This window comes from Haliotis rufescens, unplaced genomic scaffold (genome assembly GCF_023055435.1).
Source record: "Haliotis rufescens isolate VD_foot unplaced genomic scaffold, xgHalRufe1.0.p SCAF_18, whole genome shotgun sequence".
Classification (NCBI taxonomy): Eukaryota; Metazoa; Mollusca; class Gastropoda; order Lepetellida; family Haliotidae; genus Haliotis; species Haliotis rufescens.
The window spans coordinates 25,190,149-25,217,926 of record NW_025963868.1 but is presented as its reverse complement, the minus strand read 5'-3'; the positions used below and the strand labels follow the sequence as shown (position 1 = coordinate 25,217,926).

General features: G+C 38.3%; 1 protein-coding gene across 2 annotated transcripts; it reads left to right on the top strand.

Moving 5' to 3' along the window:
- LOC124132932 (beta-1,4-mannosyl-glycoprotein 4-beta-N-acetylglucosaminyltransferase-like) lies at positions 1-27,678 on the top strand. 2 transcript variants are annotated; one of them, XM_046497113.2, is made up of 2 exons: positions 1-163; positions 25,810-27,678. In XM_046497113.2, exon 2 carries the CDS (start codon positions 25,952-25,954, stop codon positions 27,533-27,535), a length of 1,584 nt encoding a protein of 527 aa, XP_046353069.2. In that variant the 5' UTR covers positions 1-163; positions 25,810-25,951; the 3' UTR covers positions 27,536-27,678. The 2 variants fall into 2 exon arrangements, with proteins under 2 accessions (XP_046353069.2, XP_046353067.2); XM_046497111.2 differs by lacking the exon at positions 1-163 and adding an exon at positions 9,577-9,778.
- Positions 27,679-27,778: the final 100 nt, after the last annotated feature.

Sequence of the window (27,778 nt, the reverse complement as noted above, 5' to 3'; positions counted from 1 at the left end):
GATTTGACTGCGGGAATAACTGCTGTAAAACAGATGATAATTACCATATACTAGTATACAGTGAATGTCGGACCTGCTTAGAATACTGCACATATTGAATGACACGCATTGCTCACGCATCCCTGTGTTGTGACTAGGAACACGGACCCGAGGAGCTATTAAGGTAGGTATACACTATTTCCTCAGCTGATCCGTGGCGCAAGAGGCTGTATGCCAAAGAATAGGGTTAGAATTGGTTCTGGACCGCCTTCGAGGTTTAGCAGATAGAGCGTCTGCACAGAGAGCGCGGAAGTGTCGGTGCAGAATTGTAGTGTAGACGAACTGTATCACATTGAGAACTGTAGCATATGGAAAAGCGTAGCATATGGAGAACAGTACTAGATTGATACCTGCAGTATATGAAGATCTGTGGCATTTATACAGAATCCTACTGAAGGGATACCCCCAGTATATGAACTGTTGCATAAAAACAAGTGTAGTGATTGAATCTAGTAGCATATGGAGAACTGTAGCATATGGAGGCATGTCGTATATGGAGAACTGTAGTCTATTGCGAACTTTATCGTAAAGAGACCTGTAGTATATGGAAAACTAGTATGTTGAGAACTGTATCATATGAAGAACTATTGAATATGAAGAGCTGTTGAATATTGAGGACTGTTTCATGTGGAGAAATGTACTATATTGAGAACTGTATCATATGGAGACCTGTAGTATATTTAGAACTGTGTCATATGGAAACCGGTACTTTATTGAGAACTGTATCATGTAGGGACCTGTAGTATATTGAGAACTGTATCATGTGGAGAACTTTACTATATTGAGAACTGTACTATATTGAGAACTGTATCATATGGAAACCTGAAGTATATTGAGAACTGTATTATATGAAGAACTATTGAATATTGAGGACTGTATCTCGTGGAGAAATGTACTATATTGTGAACTGTATCATATGGAAACCTGTAGTATATCGAAAACTGTATTATATGGACATCTGTAGTACATTGCGAACTATATTATATAGAAATCTGTAGTATATTGAGAACTGAATTATATGGAAACTTGTAGTATTTTGAGAACTGGATCATATGGAGACCTTTAGTATATTGAGAACTGTATTATATGAAGAATTGTTGAATACTGAGAACTGTTGAATATGGAAAACTGCAGAATATTGAGGACTGTATCATTTGGAGAAAAGTACTATATGGAGAACTGTATGATATGGAGACCTGTACTATATTGAGAACTGTATAATATGGAGACCTGTACTTTTTCGAGAACTGTATCATATAGAAACCTGTAGTATCTTGAGAACTGTACCATATGGAGACCTCTACTATATTGAGAACTGTATCATATGGACAACTGTAGTATATTGGAAACTGTATCATATAAAAACCTTTAGTATATCGAGAACTGTTTTATTTGGAAATCTGTAGTGTATTGAGAACAGTATTATTTGGAGAACTGTTGAATATTGAGGCCTGTATCATGTGGCGAAATGTACTATAATGAGAGCTGTATCATATCGAAACCTGCAGTATATTGAGAACTGTATCACATGGAAACCAGTGGTATATTGAGAACTGTATTATATGAAGAACTGTTGAATATGGAGAACAGTTGAATATTGTGGACTATATCATGTGGGGAAATGTATTGTATTGAGAACTGTATCATATGGAGACCTGTAGTAGAGTGTGAACTGTATCATATGGAAACGTGTACTATATTGAGAATTGTATTATATGAAGAACTGTTGAATATTGAGGAGTGTATCATTTGGATAAATGTACCATATTGAGAACCGTATCATAAGGAGAAATGTAGCATATTGTGAACTGTAGCATGTGGAGACATGTAGTATATGGATACCTGTAGTTTATTGAGGACTGTATCATATGGAAACCTGTAGTATATTGAGAACTGTATCATATGGAGAACTATATAGAGGTATACTGGAACTGTAGTAAACGGTGACAGGTAACCTATGGAGAACTGTAGAAAATTGATGACTGTAGGATAAGGAGGCGGGTTGTTTGTTTTTACATAACTAACTCTAATATTTTAAAAATCTTCATTTTTACAAACGATTACGTTCAACAATCACCGTTGCCTTACCTTTAGAGACCTAATGATGAAAGGAAGATACTAACACACCAAATATATATTGTCTTACTTTGGAAATAGGTTACATATAAAACGTCAGCACCGAGAATAATCAGACCCGATTAGCCACCGAAACAAATTTCATTTGGCGTAAAAGGCGAAATAGCGGAGAAAATTATATGAAAGTATCAGTATCTATATACGTTAATAATATGACACGATGCCTGACACATATGTTATAATTAAGACCTTGAAAGGAACATTAACTACAGCTGCGTTCATCCGCTATCCGCTCATAACCATAAGCAAATGAATATACAATTGCATGAGTTTGTTTTTCAATCGATATGACACTGTGAAAATAACTCTAAATGCACTTAATCAATGACCAGATCGTTACGAAGTAGCATCTGGCAAGTATCCGTACATCACATGGGTTTAGCCTAGTTAATTACGTAACATGTGTTTGGGACATTTAAATTTGACGTTCGACTGCAGTTTTCTAAGTAGTCAATAACCATTGTGTAGTTTAGTCGTCATTAGTCCTGGTTTAGTCGTTGTTGAGTCTTCAGTCGTTTGTTAGTCGTCATCGCTCGCTGTGTAGTCGTCATTAGTTGTGGTTTAGTCGTTGTTCAGTCGTTGTTCAGTCGTCATTTGGCGTTGTTTACCAGTCATTAATCGTTGGTTAGTCGTCATTAGTCGTTGTGTAGTCGTTGTTTAGTCGTTGGTTACTCGTCATCAGTCGTGGTTTAGTCGTTGTTCAGTCGTTGTTCAGTCGTCATTTGGCGTTGTTTACCAGTCATTAATCGTTGGTTAGTCGTCATTAGTCGTTGTGTAGTCGTTGTTTAGTCGTTGGTTACTCGTCATCAGTCGTGGTTTAGTCGTTGTTCAGTCGTTGTTCAGTCGTCATTTGGCGTTGTTTACCAGTCATTAATCGTTGGTTAGTCGTCTTTAGTCGTTGTGTAGTCGTTGTTTAGTCGTTGGTTACTCGTCATCAGTCGTGGTTCAGTCGTTGTTCATTCGTTGTTCAGTCGTTGTTCGGTCGTTGTTCAGTCGTCATTAGTCGTTGTTTTGGCGTTTTTTAGTCGTCATTAGTCGTGATTTAGTCGTTGCTTAGTTGTTTTTTACTCGTCGTTGTTTAGTCATTAGTCGTTGTGTACTCGTTGTTTAGTCATTAGTCGTTGTGTACTCGTTGTTTAGTCATTAGTCGTTGTGTACTCGTTGTTAAGTCATTAGTCGTTGTGTACTCGTTGTTAAGTCATTAGTCGCTGTGTACTCGTTGTTTAGTCATTAGTCGTTGTGTACTCGTTGTTTAGTCATTAGTCGTTGTGTACTCGTTGTTTAGTCATTAGTCGTTGTGTACTCGTTGTTAAGTCATTAGTCGCTGTGAACTGGTTGTTTAGTCATAAGTCGTTGTGTACTCGTTGTTTAGTCATTAGTCGCTGTGTACTCGTTTAGTCATTAGTCGTTGTGTACTCGTTGTTTAGTCATTAGTCGTTGTGTACTCGTTGTTAAGTCATTAGCCGTTGTGTACTCGTTGTTTAGTCATAAGTCGTTGTGTACTCGTTGTTTAGTCAATAGTTGTTGTGTACTCGTTGTTTAGTCGTTTAATCGTTATGTGATCGTGATTAGTCGTTCTTAAATCGCCATTTGTCGTTGTTTAGTCGGCATATACATGTACCACGATGTGTAAAATATCGTACTGGGTAAGAATACTGTATGTGTATGAAGTACACACGACACTAGCACGATGTAGCACGAGCACATCACGAGCTTACGACGAATATAACACGAGTTTATTACGATGTCAGTGCGATGCCATTACGAAATTATACCGATGATGGCACGATATAGACTAGATTCGTACGTGTTGGGTACGAGGTAGTTACAAGCTTACTACGACATTAACGCGATCTCTCCGATTTTATCGGCCGCCTTTGTGATCTAGTAGTAGAGCGTCCGCCCGGAGAGAGAAAGGTCCGGGGTTCTATACCCGTGTCATACCAAAATTCGTTAAAAATGGTTGTGTTGTTACCCTGTCTTACAGAAGGACTGGTCGGCTGGGAGTCAGTATGCTGTGTCTGAGTGGGGTATTCATGTTAAACTGCGGCATGGTATCTCAGTGAGCTGGCACTATAAATTGGCAACAATCCGGACTAGTACGAGCAGCCACACACACACACACACACACACACACACACACACACACACACACACACACACACACACACACGTGCATGCATGTCCCTATATAAGTGCAATAATCTTGGACGCGACGTTTAACTCAATTTCACGTCATGATCACATCACTTCTACGAGTTTATCACGATGTCAACACGACCGCAACAGGAATAGGACCAAATTATGGGGCGTTTTATTGGCATTCGCATCATGAACAACACAGTTCTTATCATAGCAACTTGGCACACCAGCATTCAGCTGCTGGTGTCCAGTACAGACGGTATACGTGTGTGGGTTAACGTTTGGCCTGTATTATGGTGGGGTGACAGTGCTGAGCTAATCATTATCACCTTCCTCCTAGACCTCCTCCTGTTCCTCCTCCTGGTCCCTGACAAAAGGACCAGTAATGCAATGTTTGTTAGGTAAGGTATAATTTGAAGGAACTGATCTATTGGGACATTCATTGTTCTTTTGTGTACTGTCGTAAGTTGTATTCATTGTTTTCGTCTCTCTTTTAATGTTAGCCAGTCGGTATCGACATATTTTTTAGCAATCTATGATATCTGTTATTTCTATATTTTCGATAAAGTTATAATCCAATTCATGATTGCATGTTTAACAAAGGTTTAACAAATTGTAGTTGCTACATCAACATTGACAACTGACGTAAAATAGTCATTGAATGCTTCAGCTTTATCCAAATTTGACAATGCTTGAGTTAATGTGTTGTATCGGGTTTTGTCTCATGCATGATAATATATAAATAAGTCCTTTGGAAATGTAAACAATGAGACTTTTCCTGTAGTTCCTAAATCGATTCACAGTACAAGCGGTACCTTTGCTATGCAATATAGTGTAGCCACTTTCACATGTGCCCATGCGCATGAAATCTGAACACCACATTGTTATTTACTACGTGCTGGCGTCCATAACCATGATTTTATATCTGAGCCTTTTATCCTGCCACATATTGTTGCCAAGATCGATGTCGACGTCAGAACGTTGGAATAGGCCTTTTAGCCCAACATCATTGATTCTTCTGCTATTCATAGGTGCTAACGTAGTCAAGGCTGTTAATTGAGGCTATTGCTTTCAGATCCATCAACTTGAAAGCTCGTACGGGACGTGAAAATAAAACATGACTTCGCCATGTGATGATCACTGTGGTGAGAAAATGATCATACTGTAAACCTGGCGTATTTAAAAAGCATATTTTGCCATTTCACAGATATTTTTGACTAGTATTTTAGTATATACAGAAAGGCACAGGGGAATAAAGTGAGCGGTGTTTGTTGTAATGTTACGCATATAATTTTTGTCAAATTGTCATATAGGCCGTCTGGATTCCTAATAAGTCTAAACTGCTACTGCTACAATGATTACAACTACCACGACTTCTCCTAATAGTTTTCCTGCAGCAACTACGACAACTTTCTACTACAACGACATCATGTGCTACACAAGAAACTAATAATCATCAACCGTAACAGCCACCACTACCACTAATATCACCACCACTACTACCATCACAACCACCACTACCACCACTACCACCACCACCACCACCACCAAAACCACTACCAGTGCTACTACAAAAATAGTTGATTTCTAGAACTATGCCTACTACTGCTACTGTATGGAGAGAGTCGAATTGTAACGTCAGGATGATTTTACGTAATATCATACCCAACGCGATACAAGACAGCTAGCATTCGTTATATTCGGAAGGTTTCTGGTCGTATTTAAATTTAACCCTAAAGAAAACCAACTTGCTGACATGTCGATCTCACGCAAGTATCAGCACACACAAACACAGACGTACAGTTAGGTTTGCTGTCGTGTGAGAACTTCCATATGTTTTTCGTCCTCAGCACAAATAATGCTGGAGCTCGGAACATATACTACGTTTCAAAAGGGGTCTTTTTCATTATTGAAATGTGCATAATCACTGACAGTCATGTCTTTTCAATAAGACTTGAAACGGTTCGTGCCATGTGAATAGCTCCTCAAGTTTATTGTAAGCTATCCAGAACAGGTCACGTCGACATATCTGAACAATGCGAGCATGCAGAAATATGTATATTGACATTGAAATTAAGTGCTTCCTTTTGACAGAATAACTAAATATATTCAACTTGCCAGTTTGAGCGCTTATCTGTATGTGACTGTTGCTACATAATTTAGATTAACTGTGCTGTTAGAGGGGTCTATACACCAAGATTATCAGTAGTGTTCGAGGGGTTTACACAGCATGGATATAGAAGTGTTAGAGGGGTTTATACAGCGTGGATATCAGCAGAGTTAGGGGCGGCTATATAGCATGGATATCAGCAGTGTTAGAGGGGTCTATATAACATGGATATGTGCAGTTTTGGAGGGGTCTATATAACATAGATATCAGCAGTGTTAGGGTGGGTCTATATAGCATGAGTATCAGCAGTTTTGGAGGGGTCTATATAGCATGGATATCAGCAGTTTTGGAGGGGTCCAAATAACATGGATATCAGCAGTGTTAGGGTGGGTCTATATAGCATGGATATCAGCAGTGTTAGAGGGGTCTATATAACATGGATATCAGCAGTGTTAGGGTGGGTCTATATAGCATGGATATCAGCAGTGTTAGAGGGGTCTATATAGCATGGATCTCAGCAGTGTTAGAGGGGTCTATATAACATGGATCTCAGCAGTGTTAGAGGGGTCTATATAGCATTGATATCATCAGTGTTAGAGGGGTCTATATAGCATGGATATCAGCAGTGTTTGAGGGGTCTATATAGCATGGATATCATCAGTGTTAGAGGGGTCTATATAGCATGGATATCAGCAGTGTTAGAGGGGTCTATGTAGCATGGATATCTTCAATGTTAGAGGGGTCTGTATTGAATGGATATCAGCAGTGTTAGATGGGTCAACACATCAAGAGCAGCAGCAGTGTTAGAGGGATTTACACAGCATGAATATCAGCCGTGTTAGGTTGATCAATAAAGCATGGATATCATCAGGGTTAGAGGGGTCTTTATAGCATGGATATCAGCAGTGTTAGAGGGGTCCACATAGCATGGGCAGCAACGGCGTAAGATGGGTCCATACAGCATAGATATCATTCAGTGTTAGGGGGGTCTACATAGCATGGATATCATCAGAGTAAGAGGGGTCTATATAGCATGGATATCAGCAGTGTTAGAGGGGTCTATGTAGCAAGGATATCTTCAGTGTTAGAGGGGTCTGTATTGAATGGATATCAGCAGTGTTAGAGGGGTCTATATAGCATGGATATCGGCAGTGTTAGAGGGATCTATATAGCATGAATATCGGCAGTGTTAGAGGGGTCTATATAGCATGAATATCGGCAGTGTTAGAGGGGTCTATATAGCATGAATATCGGCAGTGTTAGAGGGGTCTATATAGCATGAATATCGGCAGTGTTAGAGGGGTCTATATAGCATGGATATCAGCAGTGTTAGAGGGGTCTATACAGCATGGATATCAGCAGTGTTAGAGGGGCCTATATAACATGGATATCAGCAGTGTTAGGGTGGGTCTATATAGCATGGATATCAGCAGTGTTAGAGGGGTCTATATAGCATGGATCTCAGCAGTGTTAGAGGGGTCTATATAACATGGATCTCAGCAGTGTTAGAGGGGTCTATATAGCATTGATATCATCAGTGTTAGAGGGGTCTATATAGCATGGATATCAGCAGTGTTTGAGGGGTCTATATAGCATGGATATCATCAGTGTTAGAGGGGTCTATATAGCATGGATATCAGCAGTGTTAGAGGGGTCTATGTAGCATGGATATCTTCAATGTTAGAGGGGTCTGTATTGAATGGATATCAGCAGTGTTAGATGGGTCAACACATCAAGAGCAGCAGCAGTGTTAGAGGGATTTACACAGCATGAATATCAGCCGTGTTAGGTTGATCAATAAAGCATGGATATCATCAGGGTTAGAGGGGTCTTTATAGCATGGATATCAGCAGTGTTAGAGGGGTCCACATAGCATGGGCAGCAACGGCGTAAGATGGGTCCATACAGCATAGATATCATTCAGTGTTAGGGGGGTCTACATAGCATGGATATCATCAGAGTAAGAGGGGTCTATATAGCATGGATATCAGCAGTGTTAGAGGGGTCTATGTAGCAAGGATATCTTCAGTGTTAGAGGGGTCTGTATTGAATGGATATCAGCAGTGTTAGAGGGGTCTATATAGCATGGATATCGGCAGTGTTAGAGGGGTCTATATAGCATGAATATCGGCAGTGTTAGAGGGGTCTATATAGCATGAATATCGGCAGTGTTAGAGGGGTCTATATAGCATGAATATCGGCAGTGTTAGAGGGGTCTATATAGCATGAATATCGGCAGTGTTAGAGGGGTCTATATAGCATGGATATCAGCAGTGTTAGAGGGGTCTATACAGCATGGATATCAGCAGTGTTAGAGGGGTCTATACAGCATGGTTATCAGCAGTGTTAGAGGGGTCTATATAGCATAGATATCAGCAGTGTTAGAGGGGTCTATACAGCATGGATATCAGCAGTGTTAGAGAGGTCTATACAGCATGGATATCAGCAGTGTTAGAGAGGTCTATACAGCATGGATATCAGCAGTGTTAGAGGGGTCTATATAGCAAGGATATCAGCAGTGTTAGAGAGGTCTATACAGCATGGATATCAGCAGTGTCAGAGGGGTCTATACAGCATGGATATCAGCTGTGTTAGAGGGGTCTATATAGCATAGATATCAGCAGTGTTAGAGGGGTCTATACAGCATGAATATCAGCAGTGTAAGAGAGGTCTATACAGCATGGATATCAGCAGTGTTGGGGAGGTCTATACAGCATGGATATCAGCAGTGTTAGAGGGGTCTATATAGCAAGGATATCAGCAGTGTTAGAGAGGTCTATACAGCATGGATATCAGCAGTGTTAGAGAGGTCTATACAGCATGGATATCAGCAGTGTTAGAGAGGTCTATACAGCATGGATATCAGCAGTGTTAGAGGGGTCTATACAGCAAGGGCAGCAACGGTGTTAGACGGGTCAATACAGCATGGATATCAGCAGTGTTAGAGAGGTCTATATAGCATGGATATCAGCAGTGTTAGAGGGGTCTATATAGCATGAATATCGGCAGTGTTAGAGGGGTCTATATAGCATGAATATCGGCAGTATTAGAGGGGTCTATATAGCATGGATATCGGCAGTGTTAGAGGGGTCTATATTGCATGAATATCGGCAGTGTTTTATATATTTTACTCCCGTGACAACCATGTTGAATGTGACACGAGTTATCGAACAAAACGTCTGGCTGGGCCACGCCTTCATCACAATAGCTTTGGACGAGTGTGTTTGTTCACGCGTTCAGTCTCTGTGCTGGTTCATTGTTGAGACAAGGTACGAGGTAGGGGTTGGTAAGTCGTGCGTCGCTCACCCAAGGGTATCACTAAGGAGAAATACGGGACACCGCCGTGTACAGGTAAGATGTTTATCCCCCACGTATATGTTTTAACTGTTCATTTTTATGTTTTACTTTTAACATTGTCATCATATTGTAGTGTTCATGAAATGAAGGCAAAGCGTAGGTTACGCAGATTTTCTCCAACGGTGTTTCGCTGTAGACAAACATACTTCCGTGTAACGAAGATACGGGTTCTGAGGTGAGATGTTCTTCACAGTCCCAACGGATGCTGTTTGCTTCATTATGGAATACTGTAAGAGACGATTACAATCTGTGGAAACAAGTTAAATGTGAAAAAAGTACGACAATGCAAGATCGCCAGGACGGGAGATTTGTCCAAAATCTCGAGGGCTCGCGATCTCATTTTTACCACAAGCCGAGAATGCGATATTTTGGACATAATGTAAGTAAGTATCACGTTCTTGCATTCTCGCATCTTTCGCGTATTCAGACGGCTTCCAAAGGCCGACATCCCGAAAACGGGAATATGATCCTTACAATGTTCAGTACACACATGATGGCGTCCCTCGAGATTAAATCCATGTCAGTTACCCGTCCCTCGCCAAACCTTGCATCTTTCCGTAACCACAAAGAACAGTCGGCTGTGTGTGTAGGAAATAGGGCAACGTGTCGACGTCCAGTGACAGGGCTTCCGCCTCAAAACTCTCGCGGATTAACATTTTTGCGCGTTAGCTGTTCGTCTGTAGTTAGGCGTTAGTCTTATATATAAGTAGTTAGTTATTTAGAAGTTTTTATTTTAACTATATTCACAGACGAAACCCTATAGAACACGTTCCTTGTTCATAAAAGTTAAATTACTGAAACAATATCCAAACAATAACACATATTTTGAAGGACATTTTACGTACATCACTATGGGGATTTTGTGAAGTCTGAGTAACAAATACGATTTTATTTGCGTCCTGAGAACCACACGGCTGAGTCCCGAAATTTCTTACGCTCTCAGTAGAACCCAATCCCGAGTACCAAAAACGGAGTTGGCAGCCTCTGATGTGAGAGACAAACCCGAAACATACGGATTTGCAATGCAAACATTACCAGCATATTGTCACTATATTTTTTTACAGTACTATGGCACCGATAGTGACCATATACCTTGCTGCTATTTTTGGCATTACAAATCCCTGTGGTCCGAGTTGTGGCAAGTGTTAGGCGTTAACAATTTGGTGAAGCCCACGAGTACGGGTGTATGACAATCATAATCTGAGCCATACTAGAATCGCGAGCTAAGGGACGCACCTTTGCAGAGCGAATCAGACGACGAGGCCACATGTACCTCCTTCAGTTGAATGACTATTTTATAAAAAATTGAATAGATGATTTTTTGACATATAATTTTTCGAATAAATAAAGTGTAAAATACAACAGTATTCAAAAAATAGGTATCGACACTATATTAGGCAACTTGTAAAGCGCCAGGCTAGGAAGGTTATGTCAAAGTACATGACTTATTACAGATCAGGGTGAATTTCAGTTGCATTCTCAGCTCGGTTGGGAATATTCAACCCTTGCCGCTGAACACTAGAAGGTCTTGCTTACACAACACCTTTCTTGCCCTGCCTGGTACCCATTTACTGCAAGGTGGACAGTAGCAAAGATGGAACCGTCTCTTTTCTGAGCGGACATTACGATGCATCGTAACATGTGTTTCGAATTAATTTCATATTTTTAACTTGTAGCATAACTTCCTGTGTGAAGTTGCGTCCAGAAACCCATGTTTGTGGGTTCGAATTCCGCTTAGCCCAGATAATGTTCCTAGGTTTGTCATCACAATATTCGTGCTCGTGAGTTTCAGTAAACGTCTGAGACCTGTATCACTTCGGACGTTCCTCCAACATCAAGCTGACACGCCGTGATATAACTGGAATACTGTTTAAAGCGGCTTTACATCTAACTCACTCAGTCCGACTTAGGCTACAGGCGAGGAGCTTATGTGCGTTACATTATTGTTCTTAAGAGATCTAACTTGAAGAAGATGGAATTCGAAAATATGCTCTGCAAAAAAAGGAAGGCAAAAGTAGTAAAATCGTTAATATCTGACAGAGTGTTGCCGACATTGATACGAAATTAACATAAAAAAATGTATTGGTCATTTCTGCACGGATTGGGATTGATTTGTGTGGAAAGAATGAGGTACTGCAGAAACTTATCGGACGTTTTCTCTAAGTACAAAGGACGTTTTCTCTAAGGTGGCGGCCGTTTCCTTCTAATTGACCAGCGGCCGTTTTTGCGGGCGGACGTTGTCTCCAGTTCCCAAACTAAACATACACTGTCATTGACACAAACCTGGAAGTAGAGCCCGCACAGACTTCTTCATACTTCAACAAGTCGACAATCCTTCCCAGGAACCGATAGTCTGAAACATGTTTACAATTAAAACTATGAGCCTAAATATTATTTATGTCAAAACGGCATTTTGCAATAATGCATTTCTTGTGGCAAACATCATTTTTTATTCAATGGCCTGGAGCATAATTATTTTTAAACATTTTCTTATCAGGCGACATCAGTCGAAGGGTTAAATGAATTGGAGCCAATAATGTTCCACTTACAGTAGATCATCAATGGAAATGTTTACACACTATCCTAGTCTAATAATATATTTGGAATTAAAAAACACAAAACAAACGATTCTGGAATTTAATTTTCTTTACATTTTGAAGGAAATCTTTCAACTGTGAAGGATTTGGGAGTGGTTTGAGTGGTTTGTGGAGCTGGCGATGTAGGACGTGTTGTATCCAAGTGGTCGCTTGTCCTTGTGTACCTAAAGAAAGTAATCTATATATCATTTTCGTTTTCAATTCATCTTGTCCAACTACTATTTACCTTTCTTCGTGTTTATATACCGTAAATCCCCATTAAAATATCCTTCTCCCGAAAACGTAAACGAGAAACTCCGAGTTCATGTGATGTAATTCGAGTATTGTTTGTTGAAAATAGCAATATTTGTACATTCTACACATTTAATGTCTCAAGCTTTACAACGCAAATAAAATCTTTGACATCAGGATCACTGACGCGTAGCATGAAAACATTAAATTAAGTATGTATATACACAACGAATGATGTAAAATTTATTTTTTAAATCATATTCGGCAAATTACAAAATAGCTGTAGAAGAAAACGTAATCTTATTAAGGTTTCTTAGTCTCTTAAAATTTGGAAACTAATGTGGTATCGGTCTGGACTGGTTTCAAGTTGAAATTTTGTCTTATGGCGTTGTTATCAATGAACACTATCATGAATTAACATAACCGTAATAAAACTTCCTGCTTCTTAATCAAGAGAGCATAATGACAGGACAGAATAAAGAGAACGATTTAGGCAATATAAACATATATTTAACTTACTCGCTGATTGCCGAGGATCTATGTCCTGCCCTATCAGCGATCAGCTGTTCGTCTGTGGCAGACTCGTTTAGCGTGTAGCTGTGATTCTTGAAAAATCCCTCAAATTTAGCCATTTCGAAGAGCCGCCTCACCAGGCCGGACAGGTGCCACTTCCTCAAGCGGTCTTAGCGCTACGACCATTGTAAGCCTATGTGAGTCACGATCATCTTAGCGCTAAGATCGCTTTGTCCAAGACGGCCCAAGTGTGACTACGGAGTAGTACCACGTGTCGGGCTGCGACTATTCCAAGGCACGGACGTCGAGGAAATCAGTGAAAGTTTTGAATGACATTTAGAATAAGTCTTAAGCAACCAATACATGCCGAAAAAGGCGACCATGCTTGTCGTAAGAGGCGACTTACGGGATCGGGTGGTCTTTGTTGAAGCATGTCATCGTATCCGAATTGCGTGGATCGAAGCTCATCGCTGGATTGTCTAGTCCAGACTCGATTATGTACAGACTGACGTCATATAGCTGGAATAAAACACTTGAAATGGCCACAGGTTCATCTACGACTTCGGAAATCTCTCCCGCCACGTTTATCGTGTCGGCCATTTTGACGTCGTGTACTTGATGTAAATGTATTACGACAATCTGTTGTTGTGACAGACTTACTAGGGTAGTTCTTAACAGACCTTTCTCATCTAATGGGGATATTATTGGGATACATTTCTTGAAAACAAACTAAAACAGATGTTCCTGAAATGCAAGTTGAGCAGACATACGCTAATGTGACCTCTCTTTTTGGGAAAATATTTTATTCCGCGATACAACGGCTTGTTGTATGGCTGTCGGTGTAAACAAGAGGGCACACCTATAGATCTAGCGCTACATCCCGCGATGTATAAAATAGTGATATAGAAATTATAAGAATTGACTTTCACTTTATGTACACTCTGACGTTCATACAGTTTGGCCCTCACTCTATGAGGTTCATACTCCAATGAACTTAAATGAAACGCAACATGCTGCATTTGTCATTCGTTTCAGATCTTTAAATGCGTCATTAAAAAAGCTTCATGTCCCTCCTGTGAAACCATACAGAGGGCGTCGTATACTTTCGTCAACCTACAGTGCAGTTCGCCTACAGGGATATCAAAACAGTTTGAGGCATGACTTTATGCACCAGTGCGTCGTCTACATTTTCCCACAGTGCATTTTGCTTTCATTTGAGCAAACAGTTAGCTCAATAATATATATATATATACCCCACCTGTTTACAAAAAGATGATCTATACATTCGAGTAGTTTAGAGTAGTTTTAAACAATAACGGTTAAACAAATATATTATGAATACCGGCGAATATGAATACATACAATTTAATATATCAGTTTTTCTGGTTTTTTTCATGTTATGGTGATTCTAAATCTAAAATATTGCTAGATATTGTTTGAAAAACAGTTGTATGCACTGTCCATTGTGATACTTCTACTTAAGAATATAAAAAGGATGTTCGTTTAGTCAATTGACATGCGTTCATTGTAATCAAGGATTAGTGTGACAGGATTACTAAGTTTGTCATCTAGTATAATGCACTTCCTCGATAAGCATAATTAGAACAGAGTTTCTTATTAGTTATATCAGGACTCCAGTTAACCAAGGCAGCTAGCATCAGTGGAGTGTGTGAGCAACTGGAGAAGGGCGAGCAACTCGATGTGATTTATGAATTTGTGGAATTTTAATAAATAAACGTTCGCAGTCGAACATTGAACACATAGAACCCCTTAATCTTCTATCGTACATTTGAGGGAGAACGGGAATGAACCGTGTGGTATATTGTATATTTTTGGATATATCAAATCTGCAAAATTGCATATTTTTTTAAATAGCAAATATACAAAATTGTATATTTTGGATATATTGGAATTTCCCCTTGTGGTTGTTGCAGTGTCGGAGTGTTCCGTTAGATACCGCCTTATTTACGGGAACTTGTCCCGAACATGAGTCGGTAAAGCAGTGGGTGATGAATTTGGCCCCAGAAATGGCTTCTACGGAGGTCAAACAATCGGTGCATTCTTACACAGAAAGTACGCCGAAGATGAACACAAAATCAAGTATGTAGATGTGGGTTTCATATACCTGTGTATATATGCAAGTACTTACACTATCCAATAGGAAACCCAACCATCCTCTGCGCGCCCCCTTTAGCACGGTTATTTGTAAGTCACGGTATGGTAGAGTGCAGGATTCCTGTACCTTCCATTCTTACCGTACAACCGTTGGTACAACACCTACAATAAACTGTACCTCCGGCTGTGTCGAACGTGCGTTGATATGTGATAATGATGTCCTGTCCCCATGACGACGATGAGCAGGACAGGGACATGCTGTTCAAGATTGTGGCTACAGGGACATGTTGTTCAAGAGTGTGGCTACAGGGGCATGTTGTTCAAGAGTGTGGCTACAGGGAATTGTTGTTCAAGAGTTTGGCTACAGGGACATGCTGTTCAAGAGTGTGGCTACAGGGACATGCTGTTCAAGAGTGTGGCTACAGGGACATGCCGTCAAGAGTGTGGTTACAGGGTGTTGATGCTTGTGAAGATCCGGTTAGAACTGATCTACAGCAACTCATGCTTGTCGCAAGAGGCGACCTTGCACCGAAGACTAACGGCAGGAGGTGATCAGAAAGAAGGGCATTATGCTCGACCCCGCTCAAATAATCTGGCAGAAAGAGCCATCAGCAGGTCTCTTCTATAAATTAGTGGGGAAAGGTATCACAGCGCAACAAAATATAGATAGATGCGTTTGTGACAGAGCGTCCTAATTTATAAAATATGTTCCGGATGTTATGTATGTTATATACACGAAGCAGTATTGTTCATTACACATGCTTCAACAGAAATGTCCTAGTGAGGCAGGTCACGACTCGGGCCTGACTAACGTTGTACAGTGGAATAAAGCTGCTGCAAGATGCTTCGACATCATCGCAGAGAGCATAATTTATGCACAAAGACGGAGATGCCTGTCCTTCAATGGGCGATTCTTTTCAGGAATGGATCGACACACGAGTGAGAGAGTGAGTAGGGTTTAACGTCGCTTTGAACAGTATTCCAGTTTTATCACGGCGTGTCAGCTTGATGTGGGAGGAAAACGATGCACGTTTTAGACGTTTCATCACTTTGGTGAAACCCAGGAGCACGGGTATTGTGATCAAAATCATAACCGGGTCGAACCGGGATTCGAACCAATGATCATAGGCTTCTTGCGTGCCCACTCCTCATAGCGAATTGCCGCTCTTGCCCAGACAGACGAGTAAATAACATTCTAAGTACATCTATAATAATATTCTAATTACATCAATATTTACATCTCTAATAATATTCGATTTACATCATCTAATTCTATTCTATTTACATCCATAAAACTGTTCTATTTACATCTATGATAACATTCTATTTACATCTATAATAACATTCTATTTACATCTATAATAATATTATATTTAACACTTATTGTGATATTCTGTTACATCTGAAATAACATTCTAAGTACATCTATAATAATATTCTAATTACATCAATATTTACATCTCTAATAATATTCTATTTACATCATCTAATACTATTCTATTTACATCCATAAAACTGTTCTATTTACATCTATGATAACATTCTATTTACATCAATAATTACATTCTATTTACATCTATAATAATATTATATTTAACACCTATTATGATATTCTGTTACATCTGAAATAATATTCTAAGTACATCTATAATAATATTCTAATTACATCAATATTTACATCTCTAATAATATTCTATTTACATCATCTAATACTATTCTATTTACATCTATGATACTGTTCTATTTACATCTATAATAATAGTCTATTTACATCTATAATAACAGTCTATTTACATCTATAATAATATTATATTTAACACCTATTAGGATATTTGTTACATCTGAAATAACATTCTAAGTACATCTCTAATAATATTCTAATTACATCAATATTTACATCTCTAATCATATTCTATTTACATCATCTAATACTATTCTATTTACATCTATAAAACTGTTCTATTTACATCTATGATAACATTCTATTTACATCTATAATAACATTCTATTTACATCTATAATAATATTATATTTAACACCTATTATGATATTCTGTTACATCTGAAATAACATTCTAAATACATCTATAATAATATTGTAATTACATCAATAATAATATTATATTTACATCATCTAATAATATTCTATTTCCATCTCTACTACTATTCTATTTACATCTATGATAACATTCTATTTACATCTATAATAACATTCTATTTACATCTATAATAATATTATATTTAACACCTATTATGATATTCTGTTACATCTGAAATAACATTCTAAGTACATCTATAGTAATATTCTAATTACATCTCTAATAACATTCTATTTACATCTATAATGACATTCTAACTTTATCTATAATACTATTCTATTTACATATATCAACTGTTCTGCTTACATCTATAATACTGTTCAATGAACATCTATAATGACATTCTGTTTACATCAATAAAAACTTTCTAACTACATCAATAATGATGTAATTATATTTACCTCTATAACACTATTCTATTTACATCTATAATTCCATTCTATTTACATCTATAATAACATTCTATTTATATCTAGAATAATATTATATTTAACACCTATTATGATATTCTATTACATCTGAAATAACATTCTAAGTACATCTATAATGATGTAATTATATTTCCCCCTATAATACTATTTTATTTACATCTATAATTCCATTCTATTTACATCTATAATAACATTCTATTTACATCTATAATAACAATCTATTTACTTCTATAATAACATCCAATTTACTTCTTTAACAATGTTATATTTTTATACATCTATTATGATATTCTAACTACATCAATAGCAATATTCTATTTACATCTATTATAACAATTTATTTACATCTATAACATTTTATTAACATCTATAATAATATTATATTTACATCTATAATAATATTCTATTTACATCTATAATAACATTCTATTTACATATATAATAACATTCTATTTACATATATAATAACAATCTATTTACATTTATAATAACATTCTATTAACATCTATGATAATATTATATTTACATCTATAATAACACTCTATTTACATCTATAATAACATTATATTTACATCTATCCTAATATTATATTTACATTTATAAGAACATTCTATTTACATCTATAATAACATTTTATTTACATCTATAATAATATTATATTTCTACACACCTATTATGATATTCTATTAACATCTACAATAATATTGTATTTACATCAATAATAATATTCTACTTACCTTACATCAATGATAATCTTCTATGTACATCTCTGATATTATAATATTAACATCTATAATAATATTATATTTACATCTGTTATGATATCCAGTAGATTTGAATAACATCCTATTTACATCTTTAATAATATTATATTTACATCTTTCATAATATTATATTTACATTTATTATAATATTATATTAACATCTGTTTTGATATTCAGTACATTTCAATAACATTCTATTTTCAGCTGTAGGATATTCAGTCCATTTCAATAATATTCTATTTACATCTATAATAATATTCTTTTTACATCTATAATGATATTCTATTTACATCTATATAACATTCTATTTACACCTATATTAAAATTGGGCGGTGTTTCCATATTGTATGCAAATGCTTGTAAATGTGTGAAGGAAGGAAACAAATATATATCATTCAGTCGAGGTCGGTCAATCTTGCTACATGTGAAAACACTGAGCGATAATTATTTATTTATTTCATGGATATAGACAACACGTGTGTATACGAGGCGTGGGAAATTCATTTATTTGGTTTTAAATAAGAGTTACACGATTATGCTGATAAAACCAACATGTGCAAGACAGCATGTGTCGACGACCACCACAGATGGTAATGTATTCCATTCCCGCTGTGAAATGGCTTTTAACTCTATTTGTAGCGATGTTATTGAGAAATTGTCCAATGTCGTTAACTCGTGAGTCTTACTTCATAGAGCCCATCGCTTTGAAGTTGATAGGCTAATTGTCGTGTATCCACCTGCTGCCACACACCGTTGACCCTTAAAGATTTGCCAACACCTCGGTGTGTGGGTATTCCAGGTGGGGAGTCCGGTGTTGTGAAACAAGAGGGGGGGAGCACAGTATTGAACACCGACTGTTACAGTTTATGTAATACCGAGAAATAGACAAACCTGCGCCGTGTAATACCTTCAGTGTATTAAACACATTTCTGTCATCGGCTGTTTCCATCGGTGAGTAAAATGCGTGTACAGGAGATGTGGGTTGACATGGTATTGAAAAGGGTGAAGGTGAATGAAATACGCAGAAACGACAATTGGTTTTGATTACAGAGATGGAAGTTTACAATACAATTACAATATATACATCTACAGCGCGTAGAGATCACTGACATGGTTCCCATAAAGGATTGTCAGTCGATAACCATGCAAACGATTCTTGTCAGAGACGACGCTATAGCAGCTGGTTCGTGAGACTTCTGATTTAGTGGCATGGGCTACTCCTTAAAAATACTTCAATCTACTTCGTAATAGGTCATAACGCTAATCAAAGCCCTAGCAACTGGAACTCAAGTCCATCTTTACAAAAGATACGTTCTAGGCAGAAGGGCTGTCGAGATGCGTACATGACAAGGGGAGGTTGCCCGTGGTAACTTTCCTGACACAGATGTTGGCGTATGTTTTATCCAGACTGAATTACAATGTACGCTCGAAAGTGACCATTGTCAAGACGGGATATCCCCGGCCGCGTCACACTAAAAGACGTACTTCTTGTTTAGCCTGCCTGACGCTCGGCAGTAAGGGATTAAAACAAGGACAGTTCGGCTCGGAGTCTGTATGCTGGCTAAGTAGTGCATTTAAGGATCGGAGGGTAGCCTAGTGGTTAAGCGTCACGATGAAGACCCGGGTTCGATTCCCCATATGGGTACAATGTGTGAAGCTCATTTCTGGTGTACCCCGCCATGATAATGCTGGAATATTGCTAGAAGCGGCGTAAAATCATATTCACTCACTCACTCATTTATGTTGAACTGCTGCATGGTATCTTAGTTGGCTAACACTACTAAAATCGGCGTTTGTCCGAGCTAGTAGAAGCTCACACACACACACACTGACGCACGCACACACACACACACACACACACACACACACACACACACACACACACACACACACACACACACACACACACACACTTGACTGTATGAATGCATAGAGCCGTGCGGCAACAGTAAGATTAATCTCCCATGGTTAGCTGGTTACATAGAACCATATCTGAATATAATTAGATGTATTTCATTATGAACAGACAAACAAAAATTAGCGTCAAGGATTTTGAATCGCGAAAGTTGACTCGAACGACAACCCCCACACGGAACAAGGAGATTATATAACTTCTTCATCTATTAACTTCATCAACAGATATGTATGTTTATACGATAATTTTCTTATATATGGATGAGTTTATATCGTTCACTAATGGTCAAGGGGGCATGGGTGGCTGTGCAGAGTTGCGTCCCTTGGACACGCCAGAAACATATGATTGTGGGTTCGAATCCCTGTTCGCCCCGATAATGTTTCTAGGTTTGTCAGCACCATTCCCGTGCTCATGGGTGTCCCCGAAATGGTAAACGTCTGGGACCTGCATCACTTCGGACTTTCCTCCCACATTAAGCTGATACGCCGTGATATAACTGGAATACTGTTAAAAGCGGCATTAAACCCAACTCACTGACTGCTTCAAGACGCAAGGCGCGAAATAGTTAAATATAAAAAAAAGGTGTTCAAACATGTTCTCTGATGAAGCGTGTGTCACTGGATGGCAACGTGGAACAGATATTCGCACATTTCTTGGCCAATGAGTGCAGTGCAGTACAAGTCAATACAGATACATGGTAAGGGCTGAGAGTTTTCTGATATAGTTATGGAACATGTCTACTATTTCAATTTACACACATTACCTCTATAAAAGAAAGGTATACCGCGTTACCACATCATAGTGTAGTTGTAAACCACATCACTTTTGAGTATCAAGAACATTGTATCAAACATGAGTCGCAGATTTACTCTCCACTCAGAGGTCAGCAGTATTTCAGAAGAGGAAGATAGCTTCAACCTTGCTGTTATTGGAGATAGCAGTGTAGGAAAGTTAACCTTAATCTGCAGACTCATCAAACACTGGACAGAACGGAGCAGCAAATCCCACAAGAAAAGTAAGAAACGTGGTAACGCTCGAGTTGATATTGGAATCAAAGGGCGATTTGCCAACGAAACAAATTCCTGACTGCGTTGACAATAGCGGTATGATTATATTCATGGATCAGTGATGACCCAGTCGTTTGCAAAAAGAAGCTGTTGCCTCAGATGAATAGATGAAGTTTTTGCCGAAACAGTAAGCTCTTAGAACTCTTGTTTGTCAGCTGGGACCATGTCAATACATCATGTATGAAATGTATGTAACACGTCCCATTTTAATTCTGGAAACCCAAAAGTCCAGAAACTCTACGGTCTTTGCCGACTCTCGGTCAAAGGTATTTACAAAATTAAACATGCCGTTTTCATGGGAACATACCAAGGAAGAAAAAATGAAAAGAAAAATTGTTTAAAAACTCAATATTTACACTATCTCGCCCATGGGTAGACTGGCCCATGGGTAGGCCCATGGGCAGGCCCATGGGCGAGAATATGTTCCTTTACTTAAAACTCATGTTTTTGTTTCGCAAATACATTAGTGTATTTATTCAAGTATCATGACACAAAATTTAACTCATTTTAACTTAATTCAACTATTTTATAGCGATATTTAAATATTTCGCCCATGGGCGAGAAAAAGGTTTGGCCCATGGGCGAGAATATGTTCCTTTACTTAAAACTCATGTTTTTGTTTCGCAAATACATTAAATGTAGTCATTCAAGTATCATGACACAAAATTTAACTCATTTTAACTTAATTCAAATATTTTATAGCGGTATTGAAAAATTACGTCCATGGGCGAGAAAAAGGTTTGGCCCATGGGCGAGAATATTTTTCTTTGCTCAACAGTTTTAGTTTCGCAAATACATAAAGGTTTTATAAGCATGACACATGATTCAACTCATTTTACCTTAATTCAACTATTAAAATATTTCGCCTATGTTTTCGTCAGTCCCTTTAAATAATTAACTAATATAATTGTGTACAGAGTGTATTGTATCATGTGAAATATACTTTATATTATATCATTACATTACTATTTAAAAAGGGCCTTTGGTTGGATGTTTCCTTTACAGAAGTTTTACAAATTTCACCTTTTTTACATATTGCAACGATACGCCAATTCATTGGCGACATTTTCCAACACATTAAAGTTTAGTTAGTTTCTTTTTCATTTCCCATTTTATGTCTCGTTGAAACATCACACTGGGAAAGTAAGTGAAACTAAGTATGCAATATACAGGTACACGTGCGCGTATTTTAATGGCAACAAAAAACGATTCGTCTTTCATTGCATAACGTCTGGCTGAATATCTCGAAATAATTATTTAATTATATGCGGTGTCGAACCGACCAATGGGAATTATGTTTACAGGCGATTGAGGAAAACTTGAGTGAATATTATAACACTAAAGCAACTTTTAAATGCATTGTCACTTTTGGTATGAAAATGGTAACAGTTAAGAAAAACGTAACACCTTCTTATGATAATTCTCATATTCTCGTTAGGACGTTGTATCTAATTATAGTGTCGGCCTTATTTACAGGTGATTCTACAATACCTGCTCTCGGTCAATTACGATCTACCACACCACGCGTGAATAAACAGTTATGCAGGTGTTGCTGTGGGCAAATACCTAGCCTGAAAATGTACATTTATTTTGTGGATACATGTTTTACAAATTTTCGTTGATATGTAGATATATTAAGCACAAAGACAAAAAACAAGAAATGTGAAACATCAATGCTAGAGAATAACCAAATTCGATTTACCAACGTAACAAATTTCTTTTGCCGTAAACGTTGACAATAGCGGTAAAAATATATTTATGGATCACTGAAAATAAGTTGATGACACAATTGTTTGCAAAAATATGTTGTTGCCTCAGATGAATAGATGAAGTCATGCCGAAACAGTAAGCTCTTAGAACTTGTTTGCCAGATGGGACCATGTCAATATATCAGGTATGAAATGTATTTACATGTTGAACGCATTGACCGAGAGTATTATTATCTTGAACGAATTCTGCAAACGAAGTAGACATTTGGGATTCCATTTATGCACACGAAGATGTTTCATTTATCAAAATATGCCTGTGTTTGTTTGAAGGAAACCTGTTCTTCACCGACTTTGCTGCAGGCTTCAATGCAGGGTTGGAGTACACAAAAACTATTCAGAGACAATCAATTCAATTAATTTATCAGTGTAACTGCCAGTGCAAATGAAGAATGTTTATTATAACATGTCATTGTGTGTATATATGCGAATTCTGATTGGCAAGCGCTGCATGTTTCGACTCAAACCATAATAAACGCGAGAATGCGAGATCGCGACACCTGACCAATGTTGTTATCTCGCGATCTCGCGTTCTCGTGCTTTTGTGTCAATTGCCTTTTCAGTCATATGCAACTCTTTTCAAAAACGCGAGAACGCGAGATTGCGACCCTTGACCAACGTTGCGATCTCGCGTTCTCGTGCTTTTGTGCCAATTGGCTATGCAGTTATATGAAACTATTTTCAAAAACGCGAGAACGCGAGTTTGCGACACTTGACCAATGTCGCTATCTCGCGATCTTGTGCTTTTGTGTCAATTGCTTATACAGTTATACGCGAGAACGCGAGATTGCGAAACTTGACCAATGTCGCGATCTCGCGTTATCGCGTTTTTCTGCCAATTACATGGACAGTGACCTAGTGGCTCAGTCCTCTAAGGCGTCGTAATTCGCTGTGTACGTAAAGTTGCATCCCTTGGGCGTGCCAGAAACCTATGATGGTGGGTTTCGTCCCATTTGAAGCTGACAAGCCAGGGAATAACTGAAATATAAATACTGTTCAAAGCGGTGTTAAGCCAAACTCACTCACTTATTCAGAGCCATGCCGGTCCCTGGATATTGGGGGTACTTATTCAGTATAGAGATGTTATTGTTTTCTTATCGAACTATTTAAGGCATCTGTGTACAATTGCTGTCGAAGGATGCGATTCACATGCATCATGCGTGTTCAATGGGGCTACGTGCACGGAGTAGGAACACACATATTAGCGATATTTCTATTTCTAGGAAGTTTGAGGCAATAGAATAATGTAAGGCGGGATGTTTTGTAGTTAGGTGGGAAAGGATGATAATCTATTAATTAATTTTGTATGGCCTAAAGTAGCGACTATGGTGTCGTGGAAAAACATCGGACAATCTCATTTTAGCCGAATGCTACAAATTGGACTTGGAGAATTTTGTTTTAATGAATAATAATGTGATTATTTCTGTAACTGATACAGCAATACTGCTGATGTAGCTTTAAGCAATATTTACTCCCTCACTGACAGTGGTATATATTTTTTCCACGCCTTCATGTAACTGGAATACTGTTCCAGTTGGCTCATTTCTGTTATTACTTGATCCATCAACCATTAGACCTGTGAAGATAAAAAAACACGGATATGTAATAATGATATGTTCCAATTAATACTGGAAGTACGTGTCAAAATGTATTCACCGAGAGCACCGAGGGCACCGAGAGCATTATTGTTAATCAGAACGTTTCGACTCTCACATCGGCATATATTTGAACTCATCACCCATCACATATTTGGCAATCATCACTGACGAGCTATGAAATCAGAAGCTGTTACAGTTTAATTTAACAGGATATCATTTACTGAGTATGTTAGGTTGCTTTGTCATAATTAGGTTTTATATGCATGAATTACAGATTAAAAGAAATTAAAAAACGTAATTCGTAAATTTCGTAAAACCTTATTGACAAACGTTATGAATGCATGTGTGGTGATTACCTGTGTTCAGTTAATGTTACAGTAAGGAAGCTGTATCCAACTTATATCCGCAGTAGTGGTAGGTATTTGACCGGATAATCTCTAAATTGAAAACAGAAGTCCGTCTGCGGGTTCTATTGGTCTTATTGTGCCCAGACATACTGTAACTGTCCAGACAAAGTGCTGATTATATTCTTAGTAAGGTGAGACAGCCAGACCACGTGTATAGCGACCAGAACTGGGATAAATACCATAGAGAATTATACGTGTCGCATGCAACTATGCAACCATGTATTTAATTGACAAACAGAGCTGACCAATGAAAGCTAAGAAATAGAAATACTGGTAAACGCTTTCTACTGACAATGTCAATCAAGAACCTGGAGAAACTTCCGATGTCAAATAACGACGTTATTTGGACGAAAGCCGATGGTTAGAAAGCATCCAGAAAACGTCGATTTTTCGTTCAATGACCATATACGAAAACAACCGACGTTTTCGTATTTGCATGGCATGAGTATTGCCCCCTTTCTGGTTTCATTAAACGTTATTTCTATCTTGAATTGGTATTGATATTTGTTTTTTTTATTTACAGGTGTATGATCGACACACAAGCTATAAGAAAATAGAACCATTGGAAGGTTTTCAATAAAGCACATATTTGCTGATAGGACCATTAACGTTCACATGTCCTGATCATCAATGGTTCTGTGACCTACTACAGAGTCAAATTAAAGATGGGTATTTTACGAATGTTCATGAAATATAAAGTGTCAAGGGCAGTCGTTGCTGTCATCTGTGCACAGATCATCTTCCTCTTGATAGTGCTACTCCGAATGACCAACGCTTCCACCAGAGTGTCTTTGGAAGTTCCTGTCGATGGTTTAAAAATGGTTACATCTTTAACACATCTTGTGTACTCGTTCAACGCAACTAAACTGTTGGGGGCGTCAAAGTCGATGTCAAGTCTTAACAAAACCATTGATCATACATTGTATCCACACCGATATCTTGGTACGTCCTGTCACTTGAATACTACAAACAGATGGCTTCCTTTTGAACCTGGAGAAATAAGCCACCTCGATAAATGGTATTCCTCAATAGATTACTTCTTTTCAATAAACAACACCGAACCACTGACTCTACCCGAAGACGACGGTCCTAATTTGTATAAAGATTATGATTTGAAAAAGCCATGGAAATTTACTCTTCCAGATCTTGGTAACGAGGATTTCACGTTTATAAACGGAAAGCTAAAATGCTTTAAACCAGGTACATCCAAAGTGCAGGAGCAGGGTTCTAACGTGACCTGTGTGTGCAGCTCAGGTTATGCAGGGAAACATTGTTCTGTGCCAAGCATTGTGAAGACTGCCTTGTCCAAACTGTCACGCAGTTACATCATCACGCCAAGAGAAAAGCCACGACGGCTGATTCTAGCCATGACATTCAATATTGAGCATCATGTACTGATGCTGAAGATGTTACAGGTGCACTCAGCCGTGGATCTGTTTGTGATTCTGGAATCCAACTATACAGGACATGGAGATCCACGACCGTTAAGGTTATTACATAATTTGAGAAGAGGCTACATGAAGCGATTCCACCATAAGATAATGCATGTCTACCTGGACACATTCCCAGCTGGCGGACGATTGAATGGTTGGATAGCCGAAACTTACATCCGTCAGCACCTTGCACCTGCAGTAGAGGCCAGAGTCTCAGGGCTCAGAAAAGATGATTTATTCGTATTTATGGACACCGACGAAACGCCAATTGTAAACCTCCTGCACTTCCTCAAACTTCACAATGGCTATCCCTTCCCTGTTGGGTTTGTTCTTCACAGTTTTAAGTATGGATTCTTTTGGTCAATGACGAAGCACCCTAAAACGGTTGTAGGAGTGTGTAGTATTCAGATGCTCAGAGACATCTATAAAGGAAGTAGTGATGCTATTCGTGGAAGTAAAGGAGTGATACGACAGCTCCAGAAAGGAAATCACCCCTGGGGCATGTTTGAAACTTGGCTCATCGGATCACCTGACAACTATGCTGGGTGGCATGCATCATGGTTCTCCTCTCCACGGGAGGTTATCACGAAGCTGACTTCTGCTATTAATGCTGACTTCCCCCGATGGGGGGACTACCCAGAGAAATGCACATTTGACTACGTTGCTACTCTGTTTAGAAAAGGGGAATATTTTGATGGAAAGACACATTCCGATCCAATTTGCCTGACTGACATTTACGTATTGAAAGACCTGCCTTACCTGTTCAAGCATAAAGAATACTTTAATTTCATGTTACAAAACCCAACAGCCGCATGATACCATTTAATTATTTCTACATCTCCCAAAAAAGCACATGTAAGCAAAATAGTGTCGTATAACTGTATAATAATGAATTATATCGTTCGTTGATTTCTTACGATTGTAGTCATTGGTTACTGTGCAATAAATCCTTGATGAACTCATTCCCACCAACTGCGTTCAGTCAAAACCTAAAGAGTGAATCATGATCAAAATGCATTATATAGCAGACAATGGAACATCCACGTTAGGCCTCACTAT